At 38.5% G+C, this 26,500-nt stretch overlaps 2 protein-coding genes across 2 annotated transcripts; one reads left to right on the top strand and one right to left on the bottom strand.

The window, feature by feature from the left end:
- The first annotated feature begins 392 nt into the window (after positions 1-392).
- On the top strand, positions 393-8,555 carry cdc45 (CDC45 cell division cycle 45 homolog (S. cerevisiae)). The gene is made up of 18 exons (XM_007247199.4): positions 393-576; positions 807-866; positions 1,014-1,106; positions 1,835-1,972; positions 2,078-2,239; positions 2,342-2,400; positions 2,524-2,572; positions 2,988-3,049; positions 3,131-3,181; positions 3,290-3,409; positions 4,065-4,196; positions 4,361-4,459; positions 4,562-4,723; positions 4,905-5,043; positions 5,229-5,312; positions 5,661-5,779; positions 5,861-5,937; positions 8,043-8,555. Exons 1-18 carry the CDS (start codon positions 526-528, stop codon positions 8,105-8,107), a joined length of 1,722 nt encoding a protein of 573 aa, XP_007247261.1. The 5' UTR covers positions 393-525; the 3' UTR covers positions 8,108-8,555.
- Positions 8,556-22,011: 13,456 nt separating this feature from the next.
- On the bottom strand, positions 22,012-24,197 carry cldn5a (claudin 5a). Its single transcript, XM_007247196.4, has one exon. It carries the CDS (start codon positions 23,817-23,819, stop codon positions 23,172-23,174), a length of 648 nt encoding a protein of 215 aa, XP_007247258.1. The 5' UTR covers positions 23,820-24,197; the 3' UTR covers positions 22,012-23,171.
- Between the last annotated feature and the right edge of the window lie 2,303 nt (positions 24,198-26,500).

The raw sequence follows: 26,500 nt of genomic DNA, 5'->3' as shown, positions 1-26,500 counted from the left end.
ACCAATAATCAGATTAAAATAGGGCGATAAGAAGTGGCCAGGCTCTCTACATACTGGCTCTCTTTAAACTAACACTGACACTGACTAACACTGCGTTAACAAATATGTATGCAATATTGTAAATAAATTAAACAAAAGCATAAAACATCACTCATTATATTTGTCGTAACAAATATCTGTATCTGTTTCAACGATGCTGCGTAAAAAAATAAAATAAAATAAAATCGAGTACAAAATGTCACCTTGAGCCATTAAATACGAGCAGTTTAGTGATTGGTTTGACAATCTGTGCGACCCGCCTCCTTTAACTCAGGGAGTGAATCTGATTGGTTAGGGCTTGCAGATTTGACAAGATGTAACAGCTGTCACCTGATTGGACACTGCGACAAAGCCCGCCTCCTCTTGTATGAACGAATTTGGCGCCAGAGTTTCTGGACGGAAAGTCGCGAGAATTAGCAAAACAAGCTGATTTACCGAGCCTGCAGCGGGACTGAGGGGATTTTTATGTGTTTTTGAGATTTTAGGATGTTTGTTACCGATATTAGGAAAGAGTTTTATGATGTTGTGGTTAATCAGGTGAGGCGTTTCTCGTTTTAACGTGTTATAAAAGAGTTTAGTCGAGTTTAACCCGGTGGCTAGTTAAACTAGCTATGCAGTGTTAGCCGGGCGACCGTGATTGTACCTTACCTAGCTAACTATCTACCCTTTTTTGACGTTGACTCGCTGAATTCTGTGGTGTGTGAGTTAGTTTATATGTGTATTTAGGTACATTAATGTCTAATTTTTAATATGTTTTTGTGTTTAAGCGAGTGGCCCTGCTTGTGTCCGCGGATATTGACGCGCTGTGTGCCTGTAAAATACTGCAGGTTAGTGTCTTTCAGCTCATAAGTAACAAGCCTAAATAACCAGGTTCACTAGTCGGGATAAATTCCTTGTGTAGATCCGAGGTAGTTAAAGGTAGTTAAACAGTTAAAGTCAATTTATCTCATTTTAACCCTATCGTTTTTTTCTAGGCCTTGTTTCACTGTGATCATGTCCAGTACACTCTTGTTCCTGTGACAGGCTGGCAGGACCTTGGCACTGCTTTCCTGGAACATAAGGAACAGGTAACTTAACAGTGTTAGTTATTGTTAGCTAACGTTAGCTAGGTGTACACATGTTCTACGTAGAGAAAACATAACTTACCTATGTCACATGACTATTCTATTGTATTAAGAAAACAAAACAAAAAACTAGCTACACAATACATTTTTCTAAGCATAGATCGATAGATAAGGTAGATACAGGCCTCTCACGATAATTACATTATCAACTTATTTTACAATAAATGTACATTCAATTCAAAATCACTTTATTTGAACATAAGGAGAGATTTATAATAAATTTGATTATAATTTTAAGTAAACATTATATAAATAAAATAAAATTTGCAGCATAAATTTGTTAAATTAGATTATAAATAAGAAATGTTTAAATTTGTAGTAATAAGTTTGTGGAGTAATAAGAGTATACTTGGTTTGTTATTCTGTTATCATTATTTTAGTGACAATTAAATAGTCTTAAAATTACAATTTTTAGCATTGTTTATCGCAATAGAAATTTTGACAGGCCTAGATAGGTAGATCACTTTGGTCATTCTAGAAGGACATTCACAATTTCACAGACCCTTTACTTAGTATCTGACAGTATATGATTATTTGTTTGTATTGTTTTGTTTTTCTCATGTAGTTACTGATGCATGTCAAAATGTCAGTCAACATTGTGAACATCTTTAAATAGTCATTAACATTAAGGGTACTGTATGTTGTTTTAAATGTTTTCTCTCTCTTTACAGTACCAGTATTTTGTCCTAATTAACTGCGGGGCAAACGTGGACCTGCTTGAGACTTTACAGCCTGAAGAGGACTCTGTCTTCTTCATTTGTGATACCCACAGGCCTGTTGATGTTGTCAATGTTTACAATGACACCCAGGTGCTCCTTCTTTTGTTTGTTTTAATAGAATTTTATTAAATTGCTTTTTCTAATCTGTGTTTTATGGATCTTAAATTATGTCATTAAAATGTATTGTTGCTTTAGATTAAGCTGCTGATTAAACAAGATGATGATCTTGGAGTGCCCTCGTATGATGACATTTTCCGTGATGACGAAGATGAGGATGAGGACGGTGATGGAGGGGATTCTGGGAATGAAAGCGATGGCGGGTCTGAGCCATCTGGTAAACGGCGGCGGTTTGACGAGGCAGGTTTTCTTCTTCTGGACCCAGTCACTGAAGAAATGTGTTCCCATATTTGTAATTCCTTCCCATTCTAATGATTTTCAGTTTTACCTTTATTATTTCAGGGTGCGTTGGAGAGGAGAATCGAAAGGCAGCGTGCAAAGAGGGAGTGGGAAGCTCGCAGGTCAGTTATGCTGAGTTGACTGAATAAATGCCATATATCTATTACTGGTCAAGTAGTCCAGTTCATAATGCTATTTTTATACAAACATGCTTGTAACCTCCTAATGGTCCTGTGTGTTTGCAGGCGGGAGATTCTGTTTGACTACGAGCAGTATGAGTATCACGGAACTTCGGTGAGTATTCACATCTATGATATGATGGCTTGACTAGGATTTTACTAATATGTTGATGTTAGCAATATAGATAAAATTCATTGTACCTTTTTTTTTTTTTCTTCAAAACATGCTTCTCTCTGTCCATCCAAATTGGTTCAATTAATTGTTAACATGCCCGAAAAGGTTCATGCTTGCTGTTGGTACCTTTATCCTCCTAGTTTTGGGGTGGTGCAGCTAAGTGAGTGGGGTAATCAGCATAATAAAACTGGAGAAAAATGGGATTAAAAAAAAAAAACCATTAAAATATTTTTTTTTATGTTTTGCTTTATAAAACAGTGATTGTTTTTTGTTGATGTGGGTAAACATTGGGCTGTTAAATATTGGGATTATGTCTTAGTGTTTGAGTGCCTTAATTATTTTGTCTTTTTTCTAGGCTTCTATGGTTATGTTTGAGCTGGCCTGGGTTATGACCAAAGACACGAAAGATATGCTTTGGTAGGTGTTTGGACAACTAAAGACTAATACATCAGTATTCATTCTATAGAAATGGGATTGTGACTCTTGTGTATTTGACAGGTGGAGTATTATTGGTCTAACTGATCAGTGGGTTCATGATAAAATCACCCAGTAAGGATTTTTTTTTTTTTTTAATTCTTATGTATTCCCCTTTTCACAGTTTATTTGGCATATTTTTCTTAAAATGTAACGGGTGGTGTATACCTTCCTCTTTTTCAGTATGAAGTACGTAACAGACATTGCTACTCTGCAGAGGCATGTCTCTCGTCATAACCATCGCAATGAGGATGAGGAGAACTCTCTCTCTATCGACTGTATGAGGATCTCCTTCGAATATGAGTATCCTGTTCAGTATTGTGAAAAATGCAGTCATGAATCTTGGTGGGGTAAGATTGGAAACATTGTTTTGCACAAAGGAGTGTAAAAACGAACTCCAAAAGCAGAGTGTACAAGAGCGATTCAAGAAATATTACAGGATGGTGCAGCTTCAATGTTACAAGGAAAATAATTATTCAAATCCAGTGGTTCTCACACCTGGGGTTCAGCAAGCGTCCCAAGTTGGTACGCCAGATAACATCAGAAAATTTGCTTCATGCTCAAAAATATTAACAAATTATGCTTTGATGTTTTTAATCTGTAATTTATGTAACTTTAGAATTGTTTGTGCGTAACTAATTAGAGCATGTTTGTCAGCTCACACTTCAGTTCCTCATCCCTGTAACTACAGTTCTATAATTAATAACATCAGTTTTATATGCCAAACAATAGAACCCAGTGGTACTCCACAACTCCTAATAGTTTCTGATTAATAGTTGCGGAAGAAACCTCGGGATCAAGGGGGGCGTCATATAGACAATCTAGTTAAAAACTGTAGTTAAAGTTTGTGTGACCATAGGTACTACATAGTCCAGTGTATTTATGAACTATTGTTCTAATGGATTTCAAAACAGGTTAACACAGATTTTTGGTAAGTGTCCTTAACTTTGTGTCTCAGCTTGAGACTGGCTTTGTACCAGCACTGGTCGCTGTATGAGAGCATCTGTAATTCCTGCTACACCTCTTGTAGTTTTAAACTCTGGTCCATCAACGGTCAGAAAAAACTGCAAGAGTTCCTGGCAGATATGGGGTAATTTTAATTTTTTTTTTTCTTTGTTTTAGGATATTTTCACTTAATTTTTTTTAAAGGCATTTCTTTAGTTAAACATTTTACAGAATTTGGTGCTAACAATTGTGGAGCTGCTGAGTTATTATAATGTTTCATGCAGACAATTAATGTATATATTCTGTTAGTCTCCCACTCAAACAGGTGCGACAGAAGTTTAATTCCATGGACCTGTCGATCAAGGAAAACCTGCGCGAGGTCATTGAGGAGTCCTCCAATAAATTTGGGTAAGAGCTGAAGAGGCTACCTGATGAAATTGAGGTGCACTAATATATATGAAATACATCCTTTAGATTTTAGATTCCAATGCTCTTTTTAATGAATTTCAGAATGAAAGACATCCGTGTACAGACATTTAGTGTGCACTTTGGCTTCAAGAACCGTTTCTTGGCCAGTGATGTGGTACATGCTGCTGCAGCCCTGCTGGAGAGCGTTGAGAAGGATGAGGGCGCTACAGATAACTTCATCAAAGCCCTGGACTGCCTGTCGAGGTGAGAACAAGCACATATCAACATTCAAGTTATTACATTACATTCGGCAGATGCTTTTGTCCAAAGCGACATACAATAGTCAAGTACAAAAGTAATAGAAGTTAAAGGTAAAACGTTATTAGATAGGGCTTAAAACTGTCTAACTTACAAGGAGTTAAGTGTGTCTGCCTGTGTGTTGTAGGAGTAACATAGAGAAACTGCATTTGGGAATTGATCTAGCTAAGAAAAAACTCAAGGCCATTCAGCAGACGATAGCCAGCTGTATCTGCACCAATCTTATTCTCTCACAAGGACCCTTTCTTTACTGCCATTTACTTGAGGTAGGTGTGCTCTTTACTCAGATTTCATTCTCCAATATTTCCCTTTTGTTAAGAAGAAATTAATCTTTGAAGCATGAAATACATTCCCTGTAATTATTTGGATGTTTATTTAATATTTATTTTTAAGTGTGACAATCACTATATGAATGAACTTTTAAAAATGGTCTGTTTTGGATTTAATATAGGGTACTCCAGATGTGAAGCTGTTCTCCAAGCCTTTGGCCCTGACTCTGCTCTGCAAATACTTGCTTAAAGCATTTGTTTGCTCAGTAAGTAATACAGGTTTACTTTTATTTTAGCAATGCATCAACACTTGTCTGATTTACTACAAATTACATCTTATTGTCTGGTAATTAACTCTGCATATACATGGTGTGCCCAGCATATAGAACATATAGACCCATAAATGTGATTTGTATGGTAGGATATTGGTTGCACTTTAAAATATTAGAGTACAAAGTGTTTGAAATGGCACTGTATACCAATCTCTTGGAAGGCAGCATTTGCACCAAGCATTAAAAATGGTTCTGTTCAGTTAAAGGCCTGTAAAAGTAACTGTTTTGTATTATTGTTAAAGTGCAACACATAACGTGTCTATTTGTGTGCGTGTGTGTTAGACCCGGAATAAGCGCTGTAAGGTATTGCCGCTCATTATGGCTGCCCCTATGGATGTAGAGAAGGGCACAGTGATCGTCTTGGGCATTCCTCCAGAATCTGAGACTTCTGACAAGAAAAAGTAAGTAAATGTTAGTGAGTGTGTAAAAGATATGAGTAATGATGGTAGCATTCTTACGTTCTTTTTTGCTATTCTCTCCAGCTTTTTTGGAAGGGCTTTTGAAAAGGCAGCTGAAAGTACTAGCTCCAGGACCCTGCATGATCACTTTGACACCTCAAGTAAGTAACCGCCACAGAAACGTATACAGCATAAACCAAAATTCACAGCTGTGGTGTGTAGGTTCACAAGTGAACCACTAGGGGGTAGACTTGCCTCTCTCTCAAAGACTGTCTTGGCAGTGAGAGTAAAACTATGCACCTGAACCCTGCCCTCAGCAGGGAACATGGCCAGCACAGCTTGACTTAGCCTGCTGGAATTAAGCAGTAGTAGTAAACATGACTGCACTAGTTCATTTTTGTAGTACAGCTTGATAGGAATAAAACTTTGTTTGCCAATTTGTTTGTTTGAGTTTGATTACGTTTAATCATTATACTATTCGCTTATGACTTTAAGCTTGCTGTCTTGGAGACTTTCTCTCTGTCCCATTTCCTCTAAGAAAATTACAGGCAAAATAACCTGCTGCTTTTACTGGACTCAGCAGTGATCAGTGATATTTTACTTCTGTCCGGATACACATCCCTGTGTTTTGCAGGTGCAGATACTGCGTTGTGTTTGGAGGGGTGCTAGCCTCATGTTATCATCTAGCAAAGGACGTGTGCTTTTAGAGGCTAAACAACATGAACACAAATTAATATGTTGGAACTTTGCTTTACCTTAAACTGAAATAAGAGCTAGAATCTCTTGTTGAACTTCACATTGAACTTTATAATGTGAATGGAGGAAATTCATGTGACAACCAAAGTGAAAACATTCTGCTACTACTACTGTCTCACGTTATTTTTTTGCTGTCAAGATTCGAGAGTTTTAGCACATTGGAAACATGTAAATGTTTATTACAGATATCCCTCCCTAATTTGCGATATCATGTAATTTCTGTGGTGTTTTTATTGTTTACATGTATGTGCAGCTGGGAGCAAGTTTTGACTGGTAGCAGTCAGTCACAATCGCTCATGGCTAACATAACTTATTGCACAAGGCTAAAATGTTAGTCATATAGACAGGTGTGAGTTGAGACACTGGACGAGTTCTCACAGTTTTAGTCAGTTTGGTGCTAAATGCCATTCCCTAACTTGCAAGTTCATCTCAAAGTCCCAGGCACGAATACAGACACGCCTTTCCTCGTTTGTTGCTGCTTATGCAGGACCTTGGGCACATCCGGTAAGAACCTTAAGGGTCCACATAATGGAGAACTTCACTGATTTGTAGAAAGTCGTGTAAAATTTGGTATCGAACAGAAACGCAGTCTTTGGGAATCAGATAATTCATATTAGATCAACATTAAAGAGAATTTTAGAGGAGTCTTCCAAACCTTTTTTTTTTTTTTTGTTTAATTTGGATTGTAGATGCATCTGGAAAGGTGATATTTTTTTTACATTATTATTTTTTTAAAGCATTCAACTTTATCAACTTTGCAAGTTCAACTTGCAACTTTTTTTTATTATTATTTTATTTTTATTTATTTATTATTATTATTTTAACTTTAGTCATTAAGAGCATATTCCTATTTACAATAACAGACTGTGAAGCAAAGATGGGTTGGAAACGTGACAGTCTAGACTGGCAAACTATTATATAATCAACTAAAAAAATCTTGATTGGGTACTTAAGGCCATCTGTCGAAACATTTAAGCTCATGATGAAGGTGGACCATGCAGCAAGACAGTGACCTACAATATTCCAATAAATCCAACAAGGAATTGTTTATAAAAGGAATAAAGCTGCCAAAGCCCAGATTTTGTTCCAGTTAAGATGCTGTGTGGTAATTTTTTAAGTTTCTCCCAGTGGATGTCAAAGACTAGGAGACGGTTATAGGAAACGTGTAATTGAGGTTATTACAGTCGAAGGAGGGAAATGCGTGCAACTGGGTCATATGTTGTCCTAACGTATTCCTTATGGGGCAATTTATTTCAAAAGTAACCTATTTTTACTAATGTTTAACTAGTTGTCCATTTACTTATATAACCTTCATCTGAAATGTCCATATTTACAGTCTATAACCTTAGGCTAAACACCAAAATTTTAGATGTTCTTATTCTTTTACAGGAATGCAAGTAGTTAAAATGAATGAATAAATATATTTATAAAATGGATGTAATATTTTCACTGATAATTATGCATTACCTAAAACATCCTTTTTTTTTTTTTTTATACATTCTTTCTTTAGTTATCGAGCTGAAAATGGAGGACCGAGGAAAGTTTCTTGACGCACTCATCACCCTCCTGTCATAATCCCAGGAGAGCTTGCAGGAAGCAGCCATCAAACACAACCTATCAGAATGCCATTAAATTAAGATATATATGTGTGCCTGTGCTGAAGTTCCCACATCTGCCTTAACCCGAGGACTCACGCAAAAACATGCACACAGCCCCTCTATGAATGGAATTTTACGCGTCTGGAGAGCAAACGTGAGATTTGCCATGTTTCCAGTCAGTTTGGTGCCAAATTCATCTCAGAGCTCTGGTCTGTGTGCAGTGAGAGCTGCCCTCCTGAAGACCTCGGCCACTGGCTGGGCACCAGTTTCTACTCTGTAGATGTGGTCATGTGATGGCAGGCAGTCACACCCTGCATGTGTAATATACTGTACAGTCTTTTTATTGTGTGTTGTAGTGGTGTTTTGTCTGTTTTACATGTATGTCTATGTATTCATTAATAAATGAAGTTTTATTGACAATAGAAGTTCATTCTGTTATCATTGCTGAATGCTGCAATTGGCAGAAGCATGTAAAATATCTAATTTGTTGTCAGATCTACATTAGTTTTGACATTTATTAGTTCCACTCAAACAGTTAAAGACATCTTGTGTTGTATGAATCTAAATACAGGATTAAAAGTTTAATTTCCACTTACAACTTACACTTTCTGTTTCTAAGTAGAGGATACTTGGTTATTTAAATAACATCCTAAATTAAGTGGCAACTTGCTATTTTTTCAGCACTGTGCTAACACTGTAGTAGCGATGTTGGGTGAGGCCTGCAGCCAGTGTATTAACTCTGCAGTTGCAATACTAAGCTAACATGCCAGTACTACAGCCACACACATTTAATGTCTGAGAATGTAAGTGCAAATACTGACCATAAGAGAAAATATTGCTTCTAGGAAAACAAGATTGAGTCCTTGAACATGTGCATATCAACAATGCCCATTTTTGGCCTGGCCTAAATACTTAATATATGCACATCATAACACTCATATGCATTCTATATCACTTCTAAACAAAATAAGTAAGCTTTATATAGCAAACATGACTTGGCTGATTGTCTTCATTGATCAGTCATCACTGATGAATAATACTATAGTTTTTTTTTTCTTTACTATTCCATTAAGTTTGATATAAATTTTTTGACTTGAGTAGGTGAACTCTTGGCAAATGTTAGAGCATAACACAAACAACCCAGTGCTGCTGATACACAAATACGTCTGAGCCAAGGCTTAAAGATATGCATATTTATTAGTGTGTACTGTTATAATATTGGGAAAGGAATGACTAGATAAATCATATTCAGGGTTTTGTCCACTTACAGTATGTGTTTTCCCATCATCCTCCTTTTTGAGTGTGAGCTATTCCTCCAAGCACCCCCAACATGCCAGCGTAGAAACGCGGTGTGGAATTAGCTTCGTATACACTAAGAAAAGTGCCTACCCCCACCCTGCTAATGACTGGGTGGAGGTGTTTATGTTGTAGGTTATTATCATGGGACGAGCCAAATAACCGTTTATCCTTTCTCTACGGGTGGTAAGAGCTCCCATCGCTCAGCCGCTCTTCCCACTGTCTCTCTCACTCTCATACACTTTCTCACATTCTCTCTTTGGCACAAGTTCAGATGAAGTATGCGGTCTTTAAACATTGAGTAGTTACAAGATGTACTGTATGAGAAAACTGAAGTGTGTGTCTCTAGTTGCTGCACCGACCAAATGACATTAAACTCTTCATCAACATCTGGCTCAAATCACTTCCATTGTGAACAATTCTGCCGCGATTAGTTGCTCAAGACCAGTATTTCACTCCAAAACACTCTGACAATGACTCTGTTTATATCTTTATCTGTTTTTAATGATTTGTTTTTTTTTATTACACAACTAGAGAAGTTTGTTATTAAAAGAAAACCAGGAAAGGTTGCACAGTAGGCCAGAGTATTGTCAATAAACTGGTGATAAGGTGTGTACAATAAACACCCTGATTTTTGCTGACTCCACCCTCAGCTCAAATTTGAAAAAGAGAAAAAATAGGAGGGGTATGTATGGGTGATATGATGTATGGGTTTAGAGGCAGGGCAGGAGGGAGAGCTGATTGGCTGAGCTGCAGCATTATTCGACGTCACCAGAGGGGTGGTATTATTGGTTGATTAATCTGCATACCTAAGTACACGGACACATCATCCACGCCTATAACACAGTTGAACCTGTGAGGCCGTTTCGAATGGTTAGTAAATGTTTATAAAAAAATTCATGATTATGATTCAAGGCACATGTTTAGCTATTAATAGAAAAAAATATGGTTAAGCCTAGTACGCCAAATTCTTTCAATTCTCCATTGAAAGAGACCTGGGGCCTCATGTACTAAAGGTGCGTACGCACAAAAACATTGCGTACGCCATATTTCACGCTCACGGTCTGATGTACTAAATTTGACTTGAACGTGTGAAAGTGCGTTCCCCCACGGAAGTTTTGTTTTGGGCGTACGCCTTTTTTTTTGTGCGTATGTATTGTGTTTTTGTCATTTGGCAACACTTAGAGGCGATGCATTGAAATTACAACTATTAAGATATCCTTTATGCACACATTGAAGTAAGCATTATTGGGTAAAATAAAGTAAATTAATCAGACAGTTTCATTGTCTTACAGAAATAATCGTTTAACGTGTTTCCACTTAGCCTAGATCAGGTTTGCGCTGGAGTTGTTGGAGATGCAGCGTTGGCATTACTGGAAAATACTGCTAATGGCCGAATTCATTGAGCGCGCATTTTCCGTGACCATTATGTTTTTTTGGCCCATGATGATGACTGGCTTATAAGCAGTTTTAGATTTCCAAGAGCATAAGAAAACAAGCTGAGTGCGTGACGTGTGTCTTTTTGGTAGGCAACTCATTTAAAGCATTTAAATGAAAGCATTTATCTTAGAATAATAAAACTTAAAACATTGGTAATTATACGCTATGCGTATATAATATTATTATTATTATTATTATTAATAATAATAATAACAATAATAATAATAATAATAATAATAATAATAATAATAATATAACATTATACTCTGCGTAATTGAGGGAGGAGTCGTGGCAAGTGTCATGCTTTCGTGCATTTGCGCTTGATTTCAAGTTGATTGTGATGTACTAAGAGAAAGTACGTGGGATTCTGCCTACGCACGGTTTGATAAATCCGGATTTTTTTGTGCGTACGGAACTTTTCAGATCTGAGCGTACGGAACATTTTAGTAGGAAGTCCACGCAAGTCTTAGTACATGAGGCCCCTGGGGCCTCATGTACTAAAAGTGTGTACGCACAAAAACATTGCGTACGCCATATTTCACGCTCACGGTCAGATGTACTAAATTTTACTTGAACGTGAGAAAGTATTATTATTATTATTATAACATTATACTCTGCGTAATTGAGGGAGGAGACATGGCAGGTGTGACGTTTTCGTGCACTTGCGCTTGATTTCAAGTTGATTGTGATGTACTAAGAGAAAGTACTTGGAATTCTGCCTACGCACGGTTTGATAAATCCGGATTTTTTTGTGCGTACGGAACTTTTCAGGTCTGAGCGTACGGAACATTTTAGTAGAAAGTCCACGCAAGTCTTAGTACATGAGGCCCCTGGAGCCTAGCCCTAATTCTTGTCTGGGAAAACGTACGCTTATATGTCCAAATGTTTGTGGGGATCTCTTGTAATACAGCTTTTGCTGTTGCAGCAATACGACTCTGGAAAAGCCTACCTTTGGACATTAGGTCCACCCTCTCTATTTCAGTTTTTAAAAACATGACTGAAAACCTAATGTGCATGATTTTCTGTGTGGGTTTCTTTGTGCACATATAAAACATCACTTTGGTTTATATATAAGCTTTATAAATAAATTACCTACCTACTAATTAATGCAGAGGTGAGGGTCCAGTTGTCAATAAATGCATTTCTTAAACCAGTAAATTCTGAATAAATAATAAATAAAAAATAAGTGTACTAATACCTTTGTTCATATATAGTATCATGTTACAGAGTACAGAGTTGCATTTTTATCGCAATTTGGGACTTTACTTGCAACCTTTGTTGCAACAAGTGGCATAGGGAACATTTTACTATGAGATGGCACAATACAGCACCAGCATCTCATTCCAAAACAAAGGTTAGCATTTCAGCTAACCCACTTTAAAACCCTTTAAGCCTGACTGCTGTATCTGTTATCACTGCCAGCTGTTAGCATCAAGAATAACCAGATTCAACCCTGCTAACCACTGCTGTTAGCATCATGGCTAAGCTGGTCAAACCCCACCATAACCCACTGTTAGATACACAGACTACAAACTACATTTTAGCCTGTAACCATTTGGGGACCTTTACTCTTAAGTTTTAGCTACTTTCTTGGGTGCATATGAGTGTGACTAGCTCTTTCTTCTCACTCATTCTCTCCTTTTGGAATGTAGCTTTAGCTTCCAGTATCGAGCAACTGGTAACTTGCCTTCCAGTAGTTTTCCCGCTTTCCTTTCATGCAATCCTTGAGCGGTCCTCTAACATCTATAGGATTAGCTGGACTGAATGATCAGGAACAATAGAAGTCATCTTTGTGAGGCAGCATCACGCTGAGCAGACTGTGTGTATGGAGCAGCAACCCTTGACTTGGCCTCATGCGCTCCAGTCTCAGTGCAGTGGAAGCAGTGTGAACTACTGTGTCGAGTCCAGATCTTGTGCTTCCACAAATCTTTTAGCCTCTTGAGAAATGGCAGCTCATGTACTGAGAGAGAAAAACTGCTGGTTCCCAGAAATCAACAGTTCACACAGATATAAAGCATTCATAAACAGTGAAGGGGAAGTCAGGAACAGATGCAGGAATAGTAAAAGCTCTTAAGGTTTGTGAAAGTTAGGAATTTACACATCAAAACACTTTATGATGTTTATAATGTTCAGAACTGATGTTTACCTTGTGATATGTGGTCATCAGCAGTGATCTTCCCTGCACTGTTTTGCAATAGTGTTAACTTGTTATGTAGAGCACATACCATATACAATGCACAGGAATGAACCACCACAGGGATGAGCAACTGATGTATTCACCCTTATGTGTTGAGGCATACATAGTTAAAGGGGTATTTAATATGAATGGGGATTTGGTAATGGTGTCATGAGTGTAGAGGACTCAGACATGTGCAGATACCAATAAGATACTTTATTAAAATACAGTTGCAAGAAAAAGTATGTGAATCATTTTGAGATTACTTAGATTTCTGCATAAAATGGTCACTAATGTGTTCTTATCTTTATTTAAGTCACAACCATAGAAAAACATAGCCTGCTTAAACTAATATGTGATCATTCTGTAAAGATGACTGCAAGAGCACAGCCCAGAATGATCAATGAGGTGAGGAAGAATCCTAGAGTGTCAGCTAAAGACATAGAGAAATCTCTGGCACATAATAACATTTTTGTTGACAAATCTACAATAAGGAAAACATTAAACAAAAATGGAGTCCATGGGAGGACACCACGGAGGAAGCCACTGCTGTCCAAAAAAACATTGCTGCATGTTCAAAATGAGCAAAAGTGCACCTGGATGTTTCACAGCACTACTAGCAAAATATTATGTTGACAGATGAAACCAAAATTGAGTTGTTTGTAAAGAACACACAGCGCTATGTCTGGATAAAAATGACACAGCACACCATCCTCAAAATTTCATCCCAACTGTGAAATATGGTGGAGGGGGCATCCTGACTTTACTCTAGGTTGTCTCAGTAATTACATTGCATTACATTACAGTACATTAATTCATGCATGTTAATGATGGTCATATAATATAGTGTACACATTGTGTGAATCCTGAAATGGTCTTTTAGTTGAGTGTACGAATTCCTCCAGACTGAGAATCAGTGGGATTTCAAGTGATGCTCACTCTGTCATATAAGAGATTGCTCTTTAGTTTTGGGCAACTAATCTCATTTAAATCATTGGAATAAAAACTTCCGGCCTACATGCAGGTCAGTTCTCACAATAGGACTGACTGTGATATATATAGTTTGTTATGCACTGTGTAATTAGTAATAGGCCAGAGGTTCAGGACTGCTTGAAAGGCTTCAGCCAATTAAAAGTTTGTCCTGCTGAGAAGAAACAGCTTCCTGCAGTGTGTGTGTGTGTGTGTGTGAGAGAGAGAGTCTTGGATCCATGCTCCTGTAAATCAGGGGAATGTTGCCCCGTTTGTGGTAATGGGTGTGGTGTTGCTGAACAAGGTGGGTGTCTATGGTAGAATGAAGTCATACTAATGTAAGCCCTCTCTCTGCTGCAGGGTGCAGACTGTGTCGTTTCTCAGTGGGGGGCTTAAGGCCATGACAAATCTCATACACTCTCAAAAGCCCCTGCAGAATTCCATGTTCCACACGGTACATTGTGCATTTTTGCTTTAGCGCCCTGTGGGGCTTCGCTGTTGCCACTAGGACGTGTGCGCTTTTAAAGATCCTGTCTTTTTTTTGCATTTTTTAGATACCTTGGTTCTGAGTATTTGTCTTACTCATCTCTTTACCATCCATAGTATTTATGACTGTTACGGCATGGGCTCGTCCACACCCCGCAACATAAGAGAGGGACACCACTCAGGGAGGCACCACCAGGTGCCTCCCTGAGAGAGACAAACCCCCACCTTAAATGCCATCCACCTGCACAGGTGAACTCAAGAACTATTTAGACCAATCAGGCCTAGCCATGTCCGTGCACTGGCACTGGTAGTACCTGAAAGGGGACCCATGGGGTCGTCACATGACTTATTGACTCATTTTATTCAAAAAGGCCCAAGTGTATAAATCCAAGCACCTAGTCATGCAATCTGCTTCTACAAACATTAGTAAAGTGAAATAGGTCGCTTTCAGGAGCTCAGTAGATTCCAGTGTGGTACCGCGATAGCATGCAGCACCCGTGCAATAAGTCGTGAAATTTCCTCACTACTAAACATTCCACAGTCAACTGTCAGTGATATTATAACAAAGTGGAATGGACTGGCAATGAAATCAACTTGCTCTGTCAACTTAAAATAACAGAGCGAAGTCAGAGGATGCTGTGGAGCATAGTGTGCAGAGGTCTTTAACTTTCTGCAGAGTCAATCACAGGCCTCCAAACTTTATGTGGCCTTTAAATTAGCTAAAGAGCAGTAGAGTATAAAGAGCTTTATGGAATTTATTTCCATCGCAGAGCAGCTCCACCAAGCTTTATATCACCAAACGCAATGCAGCAAGCAAATACTTTTGGCAGTACAGTGTATAAACAAGGAGGTCTGCAGTGCCATGCTGTACAACCTTCAAAATATTTACCTTCTATATTAACTCATATAGAATGGCGAAAGGTTTGTGGTGTAATAGATGTCCAAAAATATATATAAACTTTTCTTGCCCGCAAACTAATACGTATACAACCCCAATCAGGCATTTGAATATTTTACTGATACTTGCAACTGTTTTGCCATTGACTGTTTTTTTTCCCTCTCTTCCCGCTCTTGCTCTTTTTCTGTCTTTTTTTACCTTTTATCCTCACCTTTTTCATGTACCCTTCTCACAGGTAGCTTCTGCTACTTGCCTGGCTGTTATTGTAAATAAGAATTTGTTCTTAATGACTTGCCTGGTTAAATGAAAGGTTACATAAATAAAAAAAAAAACATATGGCGCGGTAAAGAAAATTCAAGTACTAATAAAAAGAAAACATGTTTCTTGCACAGCATGTGATCTTGCATTGTCTTGTCGAAAGAGTGCATGTGCTTCTTACAAAAAGCAGCATATGTTGTTGTTTTAAGACTCCAATGTACATTTTAATGAATTAAGGCTGCCCTTACAAATGTGTACTGACACAAGCACATGTTATGATAGACTTTGGCTTTTGGACTTGTTGCTGATAACAGTCTGATCTGAGCACACAGCAGCATTTTTTTTTTTTCAAAAAGACACTACTTCTAGACCTTTTTTTACATAGGGCTTCTGTTTTAAGTGGCATTTGGGAATTTGTAACTCAGTACTGTAGTGTTTGACCTAGGTTTGCCAATCAAATTTCTAGTACATAGAATTCTATTGTATTTTGAGTAATGGTTCTTGATGCAGTTCCGACTGAGACTTTTGCCCTTACCCTTTACATGCTACATTTCCTTATAATACCTTGAGTCTTAATAATTATTATTAGTAGTAATATTATTTAATCGCATTTCTATCTGCTTGGGATATTGGCCCACAGACCTGAGACCTGAAAGCTTTAAATTTCCTTTCTACATTCCATGGTTTACTCAAATCATTGTGAATCTCTGTTCTGAAATGACTTGAAAGATATTTCCGAAATCTTACGCGTGGCACCACTGGCCCTCATTTTAAAAAGATTTATCATAGTATTATTGCTGACGTTATCTCAGTATGACACCTTCTATGTTCTTTCCTGATATAGCCTTAGACCAACTACATACCCTCCATCTTTCCTTGTCCAAACTAACACACCCACTCTCTCTTATTCCTAGCCCCTCCTCATGAACTTCCTTCCTGCTTCCTGTCCCGCTGACCTCTGTGAAGGAAGTCTTATTATTCTTCTGCACTGCGACACAAACTGTATGTCCAAAAGTCCCCTTCTGATTAGTGAATCTAGCTTCTATAAGGTACACCTATTGGCAAGTGCAATACCACAACTTGTAAGATATTCGTAGAAAAGGATTTACAATAGAATTGGATGCTTTAAAGCAAGCATACGGGATATATATAAGGTCCATAAGGGCTAATGCAAAGCAAAGCATCCCCCAGCATGTGGAACAGTGAGATGTGAAACAGTGGAACTCCTCTCTGGAGTGATCGATGGAGCATCATCAAATACTTTTGGGGGTTAAGATCAAAGACTTATTCTTAAACAGAATATGCCCTCACTACTGTTGTCCTGGCTAAATACATTCAAAACCTCCAAACTAAATCCTTCTTCTTCTAAAAGTTCTTCTCACCTCCGTTGTGCCATGGATACATCCAGGCCCTAACATAGATTCACTCGATCAACCTGGGAAGCCTCATTGCTGTGGTTGGTGTGGCACAGTGGTTAACACCACTACCTGCCAGTGAGCTACCACATCATATGGGAGACTGGTTTCAATTCCTGGTCTGGGTGACTATGCTGTTCTACACCAATAAGGGTCCTTGGGCAAGACTCCTAACACTACATTGGCCCACCTCTGTAATAGAATAACCTTGTTATCCAGTTGCTCTGGATAAAAGCATCAGATAAATGCCAAAATTGTAATGTAAATATTATAGCTGCAATGTAAAAGGCACACAGGCAAGATATTTCAGAAACATGTGGAAAAGTCACTTTTTGGCCAAATAATTTAGTAAAACTTTAGAATTATATAACTTTATATAACTTTAGAAACATTTTATATTAGTTTTTTTTTATTTTGACCATTGTCTTGCAGCATAACACAATTGGGCTTGAGCCTCATAGACAGGTCAGCCATGAAATGATACTCAAGAATTCTCTGGTACATATTTAAAGATCTTTAGAAACACATTGTCCAGGTTCTGAGTACAAGAAATCCACACTACCTTGGTTTTGTTGGAATACCTGTCTCAAATGTCCAGATAATGCTTTCTGCTTCTAGATTTTGAAACACTGCTGTAAAAAAATGTATTGCATTCAGTGACTAGAGTAGTAAAACCTCTTCCCTAAGTCCCCAACTCATTCCAAACATATTGGATGAAGCACCAAGATTTCAGTGACTACATTTCACAGCTCAGTGCTTTATAGCTCTCTTGCCCATACCTGGCATCAGATATGCTGTTAACAGATTTATGTTTAATTGCTCCAGAGTGTCCAATTCATGTCCTATTGGCAGTACTTCTTTAGACAATCTGTGTGTGCATTTGCACATTTGTGTTAGTGGTGATTGCAACTTAAATTTGCTACATGCATTCTTTAGAAGAGGTGTTCACTAAACATAATGGTGTATCTTGATTTATTAAAGTTCTGGAAAATAAAACATTTTCTTATTTGATGAGATATGCCTAGTTTACCTACTCACTTAATATGTGTAGAAACTTTCTGCACACTATTCACTATTAGTGAATGCCAGTTTTTGCAGTGCTGGTAAAAAGAAAAACATCAAGATAAGAATCAGGATTCATCTGTCCAAATGACATTGTTCTTTGTCTAGTTGTTCTCTGGCAAACCTCTAGTCTTGTCCTCGTTGTTGTTTTTGGACAGCGAGAATTTCCTCGTTGCACACCTCCCATGTAAATCTAATCAAACTTTTTTTTTTATGTTTTCATGTCATTTTTTACATGATTGTAAAATAGCTCTCAGTGTCTTCAGCTGAATAGTCACATGTTTCAGAGAGTGAGGATGCAAACTGAGTGTGATTGTAGTCAGCGTGAACAAGGGTGAGAGGTCGTTTGATGGGTCTTATCGCCGTGGCGATCAGCTTGGTGTTGAGATTACGAATGGTAAACTGTGGGAACAGGGAAATAACCTCTAACCCCTGCAGGGCAGAGGCCACCTTAGGCGTCATGAGAAACTGTCGAGCCACCACGCATACAGAGAATTACAATTGTGTGTGAGTGTATACACGTGCGTGTGTGTGTGCATGTGTATGTGTGTGTGTGTAACTCCCCCCCTCATTCACAAATGTTGTTGTCCTGTAAGATGGCCACATATTAATTAACAGAAAAACAAATAACAGAGGTTTTATTCATCAACTGAACTTTAAAACATGTGAATCCAATTAATGGCAAATGCAAATACTGGTCATGCACAAATCTAGACAAATAAACAACAACTAACCCTGTAGATTTCTAATGATATCTATGGTCTACTATTGCCTACAACAATGCTAAAATGAATGATTCTTGTAAAGATAAAATCCCCATAAAGCTAAAGGTTAAATATGCGAATGTTAGCTATATTCATTCATTAATTTATCGTCAAACACACTTAATTTGAGTCAGAGCCAATTCCAGCAGCCTTCGGGCAGAAAGCAGGTTTCTGCCGCCAATCTATCACAGAGCTAAAATATTGCTGTCAATTATTATTACACGAGACAGTAGTTTACAGTGTTACTTCTGTAGTTTTAAACTGGTGTTACCAGACTTTTGTCCACACGAACTGATGAGTACAAAAGTGACATCCACATTTAATGCCATTTAATATGGCAAAAATTATCGATATTATGAAACATATAAGAGGTAAAACAAATATTATAAATCATAAATTAAAGAGTCAAATTTAAATAAACTGTAAAAGGAGTAGTGATAAATCAAATAAAGAATAGAATAAATAATAGAGTGGCAATTTAAAAAGTATAAAAGATGAATAGCAAACATGTCTGTGTGTGATCATATATTTAGTGCTTGGTGGGGACCAAATTCTGCATGTGTAGGATGATAAGAACACTTGATCTGTTTGATTTGGACATTTGGATGGTTCACAGGATGATTATTTATCAATTAACCAAAGTTTTGAGTTGGGTTTGAGTTGTATCATAGCCAAAAGAAAAAGCCACAGTTATACTGGATAAACAGACTGCAATATACAAACTGCAGTTATATAGAAATCACATTAACACCTAAAATATTATTGTATTACACTGAAAATACAGTGTTTTAACCTATCCAGTGAAGCTCCTTTTTGAAAATCCAAAGTCTTGTAAGAAAACCTCAATTATGTAATAAATAACAATACAACTGTACATTCTACACACTGTAGTTTCCCCTGACCCCAACTCTGCCCATCCTTCTCCCCCTCACCCCCTCTCTCTCCCTCCCTCCCTCCGTCTTGGAATGTGTATCGACGGGGCCCTCATTGTCCTCGTCCATATGACCACATTATGGGGGTCCGTCACCAGGCAACTACAGGTTCTTTGTGGTTGCCATGACGAAGGTTCTTTAATGACGTAGTGGCTGCCCCTGTGTGGCTCTGTTCACTGTGGAATGAGGGTCCTTTAAAAAAATCCCATCCCCTCCCCCTATTGCCCTGTTACACATCCCAGCCCCAAAACACACACACACAACACACACACTTAGTCTGCCTCGTAACCTCCTCTACTTCAACAGGGCGACTGGAACTAACAATTCCACAATGGGAGCTGAAAGAGCTCGTCTAGGCCTGGGAGATCCAGATATGCTCCATTGTGCCAGAGACTATAGTAGAGGAGCGGGGGATGCCAGCACTGTCAGTGCACCCCGTAAACACAGCAAGTGCCAGGACTGAGAGGGAGCTCTCTAATTTGACTGTAAACCGCAATTAACATTTTACATAGAAATTGATTTACTGCATACGGTTGATCACATTGGACAACTTTGACACTTTTTGCACTTTATAAAAACAATTAAAAAACTCTGGCATCTAAAAAAAAAACTGCCTAATGACTGCTATTATAAATGTGCTTTGAAAATGTTTTTGTTTTCTCAATGGGGAAATTATTACCTTAAGCCTAATACTTGACTGTGCACTACATTTGAGGCATAAAATACAAATTTTATCTTTTATCGTTTGTTGTGTACGATTATTTTAGTGGCATTACAGGGAGAATTAGTCACTTGGTTGAATTAGTCACTTTAAGGCTACTTTCACATGTATCTGGATATTTTTTTAAAACTACGATTGATTAAAAAAAGAGACAATAATTAAAGAAGAAAGAAAACACAGGTTATTGCACACTACTCCCAAAGTGTATTATGCCAGTCACAAAGTTATAAATTCTAATTTTAAATAGCATTTTCGAAAAAAGTTTTTACAAATATGTAAAAAAAAAAAGTAAGTTTTTGTCTATTTTGGCCTCCTGTCCTAGCGAAAAAGAAGACTTTTCGCTAGGACAGCGAAACATTTATGATAACACTAGTGTCACAACACATACTGTATGTGTCTGTATTAAATACCTCTTTGCTTCCCATATAATTAACTTAAATTGATGAAACTACACCTGGTCTACATGAAAGTAGTACTAGGTTTTAGATTTTAACATATGAATAAATGTAAATACTGTTCCACTACAAATATGTAATACTCTATTAGATTTAGAACACATAATATTAGTACATGCACTGTACACTACATTGGGAATAGTATGTTTTTTTGGGACCTCTCTTTTCTTTTTGTGAATTAGGTAGTTACTAGTGCCACGTAAACAGCTAGCAGGTCTCTGTGTGTACAAAAATATGTGACTGTGAAAAACAGAGGGGAAAATCTCAATTTTTAAAAAGACCCACAAGTGCATGTGTTTTAAAAAACTACTGTTGGTAATAGATCACTTTAAAATTGCATTATTTGAAATGTGGATTAAGTTCAGGCACTTGTGCGAGGTGACGGAGTTTGAGCTGTATTTTGGTGTGACTGATGTGCTCTGAGCAGGCATATGACCAACTAAGAGCCTTAAACAATAGAGCTTTGGATATGTCCAGAAGTGCAATGAACAAAGCCCACTCTAAAATCACAAGATATATTGCTCTTGAAAACAATCTAACTCTAATCTAATCATACACTTTCCCATGTTGTTCAAGCATCATGATATAGAGAGGAAAAGGAAAAAACATAGTGTGGATCTAATTAGCTGTGTACCAGAGTGTAACCCCACTTTAGGTATAGTGCAAGCTTTCAGGGAGTCTAATTAAGACTTGTAATGGTCAGGCAGTCACGCGAGGACAATCCGTTGGCGGGAAGGAGCGTGGGTGGGTGTTTGTGTCTGTGTTTTGTGGGGAGGGGGTGTCGGAAGAAGTGAAGGACATTTCTAGAACACAAACACTTGAATAGGTCGAGTGAGATAGAACAGTAAAGTTGCTTCTGCAACCAGGCTTCTGAAACCTTCTTCCTAGAAAAACAGCTCAGCTCATCTGGAAAGGAGGTTAAGGTTGTTTGAAGATTGCTGTGGTCACTCCTCAGCTATTTGGCAAAGCTGTGGTGTTTTATGTTTTGGATGAAATAAATGGTCATGTATTATCGTAATAAATGTTTATTCAAAACAGTATTCAAAACAACATGTAACACAGAAGGCCATTTTTGGAAGTTACAAAAATAATCATTTCTGCCAAACGACTGCAGACAGCTTTTGGCACTGATAGTCTTATTAAAAGGGCAAAACAAAACAATAAGTCCCATCATTACAAGGCACCGGTAACAGATGTCCAGCGAAGTTAATTCCACACTGAAGAGCACTTTCCACCTTACTGAGCACCTCGTTGTGGATACGGCTTTGTTCAGAGCAGTCAGGAGTTGCTGTCTTATCCAGCTGTGTCCATGATGGCATAATGTGTAAGAAAAAGACAGTGTCAACTGCCCCATACAATTATTTTGATAATAATAAAACATTTTGATACCGGTAAACAACTCTGGTCAAAAGAGCCAAAGCTTAAATCTACATACGTGATTTTGGCCTAAACTGAATGCAACATAGCAAAACCCCCATGGTTGAATGAGAATTAATATGTTGACTTGATGGCAGTTCGAGTAACAAAACATACTTTTGTTCATCACAGCACATTATAGTATTGAATGAACATTTACAGAATCATTTTGGTATTTTGTGGCACTTGTCTGCAAATGGTGCATCTACGGCATTAAGCTGGCTAGTTAGTGTTCAAAAGACCCACACAATTGTGTTTCTTTATCTATGCAGCTACTGCAGTATATATTTTTGATTTAAGAAAGAATATAGTTCACTATTTTTTCTCACTACCCCAAATATAGCTGGATGATCAGTCTAGACACTGTAAGCAGCTAATTCATAGTTTTTTACTCGTCGCTGAAATTCATAATTTTCATTCAACACTGGGGATTTTGCTGTGAAGGTACCTAGCTAACTAAATTGACCTCTTTCAGGTCATCCTTCCAAAAGGCATGAAACAAAACAAAACACAAACAAAACAATGTCCGAGAGTACAAACAGGTAAAAACAGTGTCCATGGGGTCCGCAGCCCGTTTGGGCTTATCTCTCAGTAGTAGCAAATGTCTATGCAGCGTCTTTAAACACAATAAAAAAAAGTCATTAAAAGTCATTTACATTTAAGTTTTTTCTTTTTGTTTTTGTCATTTCTCAAGTTAAAGAAGAAGAACAGGTGTACAGGTGCCGGTGAATTAAAGAAATAAAACAGGAGAGCCTAGACGTAATTCCGCTTGTCGTAGTCGCCGTTAGTCGTGGCCGGGCGCTTGGTGGGCACGTAGTTGACGGAGTATCCGCTGGGGCTGGAGGGACACGAGCAGCAGAGCGTGGCTCCGCCAAGCAGCAGCAGCCCCGTGGCCGCCCAGCCGATGTAGAGCGAGGCGCCGATCTCGCGCTTCTTGGCCGCGTGCACCTGCGGGTTGTAGAAGTCCGCGATGATGCTGCTGGCCATCCAGCAGAGGGGCACGAGCAGCAGCGCGCCGCTGGCGATGTACAGCACGCCGCCGGCGGCCACCACGCGCGCCTTCAGGCGCTCGTCGCGGATGCAGTTGGTGCACTGCGCGCCCGCGACCACCACCATCAGCCCGAACACGGCGAGCACGCACGAGACCACGGTGAGCGCGCGCGCCGCCTGCAGGTCAGGGGCGAGCGCCAGCATCGAGTCGTGCACCTTGCACTGCATCTGGCCCGTGCTCTGCACGGCGCACGACATCCACAGGCCGTCCCAGATGGTCTGCGCCACCACGATGTTGGCGTCGATGAACGCCGTCACCTTCCACATGGGCAGGCCGCAGCCCACCATCTCCAGCAGCGTGCCCAGCATGCACAGCGTCAGCCCCAGGATCTCCAGACCGGCCGAGGCCATTTTCCTCCTCTGCCTAATTTCACTTAAAAATATATAATAATATACCTGCGTTCAGAGGGCAGGAAGAAGAAGCTCTGGGTCTGCTCTGAAGAGTTTGAAAAAGGCGTTAAAAAATGTTTCTGGATGAAAAAAAAAAAAAGTTGTTTCAGTGGTGCTCAGGTACTACAGCTCATCACCCCGCTCCGAGTATCCTGCAGACTAACGGACTTTCCTCGCACTGCTCTGGAAAAGCCAGTGGAGGAGAATAATAAAATCACAGGAATAGCGGAGGCAGGCTTGCCTGAAGGAGAGAAGGAGGAGGAGGGGTCCGAGTCCAAAGCAAAACTTTCAGCCAATCAGCTCCGAGCGCATCCTGTTGCTGACCAATAGAAAACAAGGGAAGCTGAGCGGTTAAACACTGAGGGAGAAGGGAGGGAGGGGGAGAGAGAAAGAGAAACAGAGGGAGGGAGAGGAGGAGTAGCCTAATAATAAGAACCGCTTTCTGGAGCACTGTTAAAATAAAATTTTAACTCACTACTGTACTAAAGTACTAAATTGCTGTATCCACATTTACTTCACTAACTATTTTCCATGAGTTTAATACTTTTACTGTAATACATTTTTAATGTGCTGCCAGGTTACTGGTTACAATTATAAACATGTTATGAATCATGCCAATCCCATATTATTACTAAAGCCAGAGCAGTAGATGCTCTGCACTGTCACCAGTTTCATTGCTGAGCGAATCAAGCAATCGAGCTGATCTTAAAAGAAGGCCACACTGCTCCAGTAACCAGACCAAAAATGTATACAATGTGACAACATTGTATACATGGTTCGAACATTGGTTCGAACATTGGTTTGAAAAGTGGCATGAAAGGCACAGGCATGAAAACAATCTAAATCCCTTTCTGGAAAACTGACCCTACATCACGTTATTACACCTACAAGTCTCACAATTCTCAATCCCCAATCAGCATGGTCTCCTATGATATAGATTTAGATATCTAATTTACTACTAGAGAAAACTATATATCCAAATAGGAATCTCTGGAGCAGCTAAACAAGAACCTATAGGCACCATGTCTAATACCAGGCTAAGGGAAAACAAACCCATCCTAGCGTTGAGCTGTGGAGTAGTGAAATATTATTCGCTGGAATGATGGTGTTCCGTTCAAACCTTCTGGTGTAAGTTAGGGAGTTCGGGATGAGATGGATTTCTCCTATCTGAGTGGTGTTCAGTTCAGTAACACTCAAGTTCACCCTCACCTCATCTATAACAATCTGGTTTGGATTCACTTTCACTTCAGCGCAGCAGATAAAGCCTGCCAACACTTCAGAACGTATGCAACAGCAAGGTAATGAAGTGAGCTGGTAAAGGGCTATTTCACCCCTGGCCTCCCACCTCTTCTATCCATGTTTATCTGATAGAAGATTCACAGCTATCAAAGCCAGCACATCTGGCTTTGTAGGTTCCCAGCATTCATTAATTGTTATACTATATTGTTAGCTAAAGGTAGGCTATTTTATGTATTTATCCATGGCAATAACACTGGTGGTCCCCAATATGTTGCTTCAGGATTCAGTTTTGGCTTGTTTTCAGCCTCCCAGCAGGCTGATGGATTGCACCACTACTATCAGCGGGAAAAAACACAGTTCTGCATTTTAGTGCCAAAAATGTAGTTTAAAGTAAATAAAAAAGTTGACTTAGTTATAATCCAGAACACCTACACATGAATCTAGTCTAAATACTTTTGTTTAGAGTGACTTTACTGACAGAGCATTTATTGATGTATTTTACAACCTGCAATGTTTTATTTAACATTTCTCAATGTATACTGAAAATCATTTTAAATGTAAGTTACAAAACGGTTTAAAAACATACACCATTATGTACAGTATATATAGTGTATATACAATCAGTTTAAGCTGATGAATTGAACAAACACAGACAAAACTGATTGTATTCTGTAGAAGCAATTTAAGAGCATTTCTACAGGTCCATTCGTCATGACACAATGATTTTGACATAAATTTGCTTGTTGAAAATAGTTATTATGTTTTCATAAATTATGATGAATGGACCACTGGAAATTCACTTTCACACAGAAAGTTATGGAAGTCTTGGAAAATGTTATTCATTTTATATATATATACGCAAAAATTAAATAATGATGTGAACAACAGCTGTTTACACAGTAGTGTATCAAAGCAATACACATTAAACTAGGCCTTTCACAATAACTGTAACAAACAATATTATTTTAATTTTAGGCGTTTTAGGCTACTAATATAATGATTATACAGAGAGCAGCAAACTTGTATTTTTTAATAATATTCAGACATTGCAATTGGAGTAAATATATATATTTTTAAATATATACTAAACAAAACGAAATAAAAATGTTAATGAATTTATTTACTAAAAAAATCAAGCAATTTCAATATAACGTCCATAATGTCCATATTACATTGGATATACAAAGTTACTGTGATAATGTTATTAACACTAATACTCACTCACCAGAATTTCGAGTAGTGCATCATAGTTACATTATTAAGGGACATGTCCAATCTCGTCTATTGACACCGACAGAAACTGCCAGTGACACTGAGAACTGTATTCACCATGCTGGCTCTTCGTCGCCGTTTAAACGTGGTGTCCACCGCGCCTACGCTGAGCCACAATGGCGTCTGTTGCC

The sequence above is a fragment of the Astyanax mexicanus genome, chromosome 12, assembly GCF_023375975.1.
Source record: "Astyanax mexicanus isolate ESR-SI-001 chromosome 12, AstMex3_surface, whole genome shotgun sequence".
Classification (NCBI taxonomy): domain Eukaryota; kingdom Metazoa; phylum Chordata; class Actinopteri; order Characiformes; family Acestrorhamphidae; genus Astyanax; species Astyanax mexicanus.
The sequence above is the reverse complement of the archived record's forward strand: the minus strand, read 5'-3'. Positions and strand labels throughout refer to the sequence as shown.

Excerpts from the sequence above, each read along its gene's own strand:
- cdc45 (XM_007247199.4), top strand. The coding sequence starts at position 526 with ATGTTTGTTACCGATATTAGGAAAGAGTTTTATGATGTTGTGGTTAAT. Across the intron at positions 3,050-3,130 it reads GACACGAAAGATATGCTTTG|GTGGAGTATTATTGGTCTAA; the intron begins GTAGGTGTTTGG and ends TGTATTTGACAG. Across the intron at positions 5,938-8,042 it reads TGATCACTTTGACACCTCAA|TTATCGAGCTGAAAATGGAG; the intron begins GTAAGTAACCGC and ends TTCTTTCTTTAG.
- cldn5a (XM_007247196.4), bottom strand. The coding sequence starts at position 23,819 with ATGGCCTCGGCCGGTCTGGAGATCCTGGGGCTGACGCTGTGCATGCTG.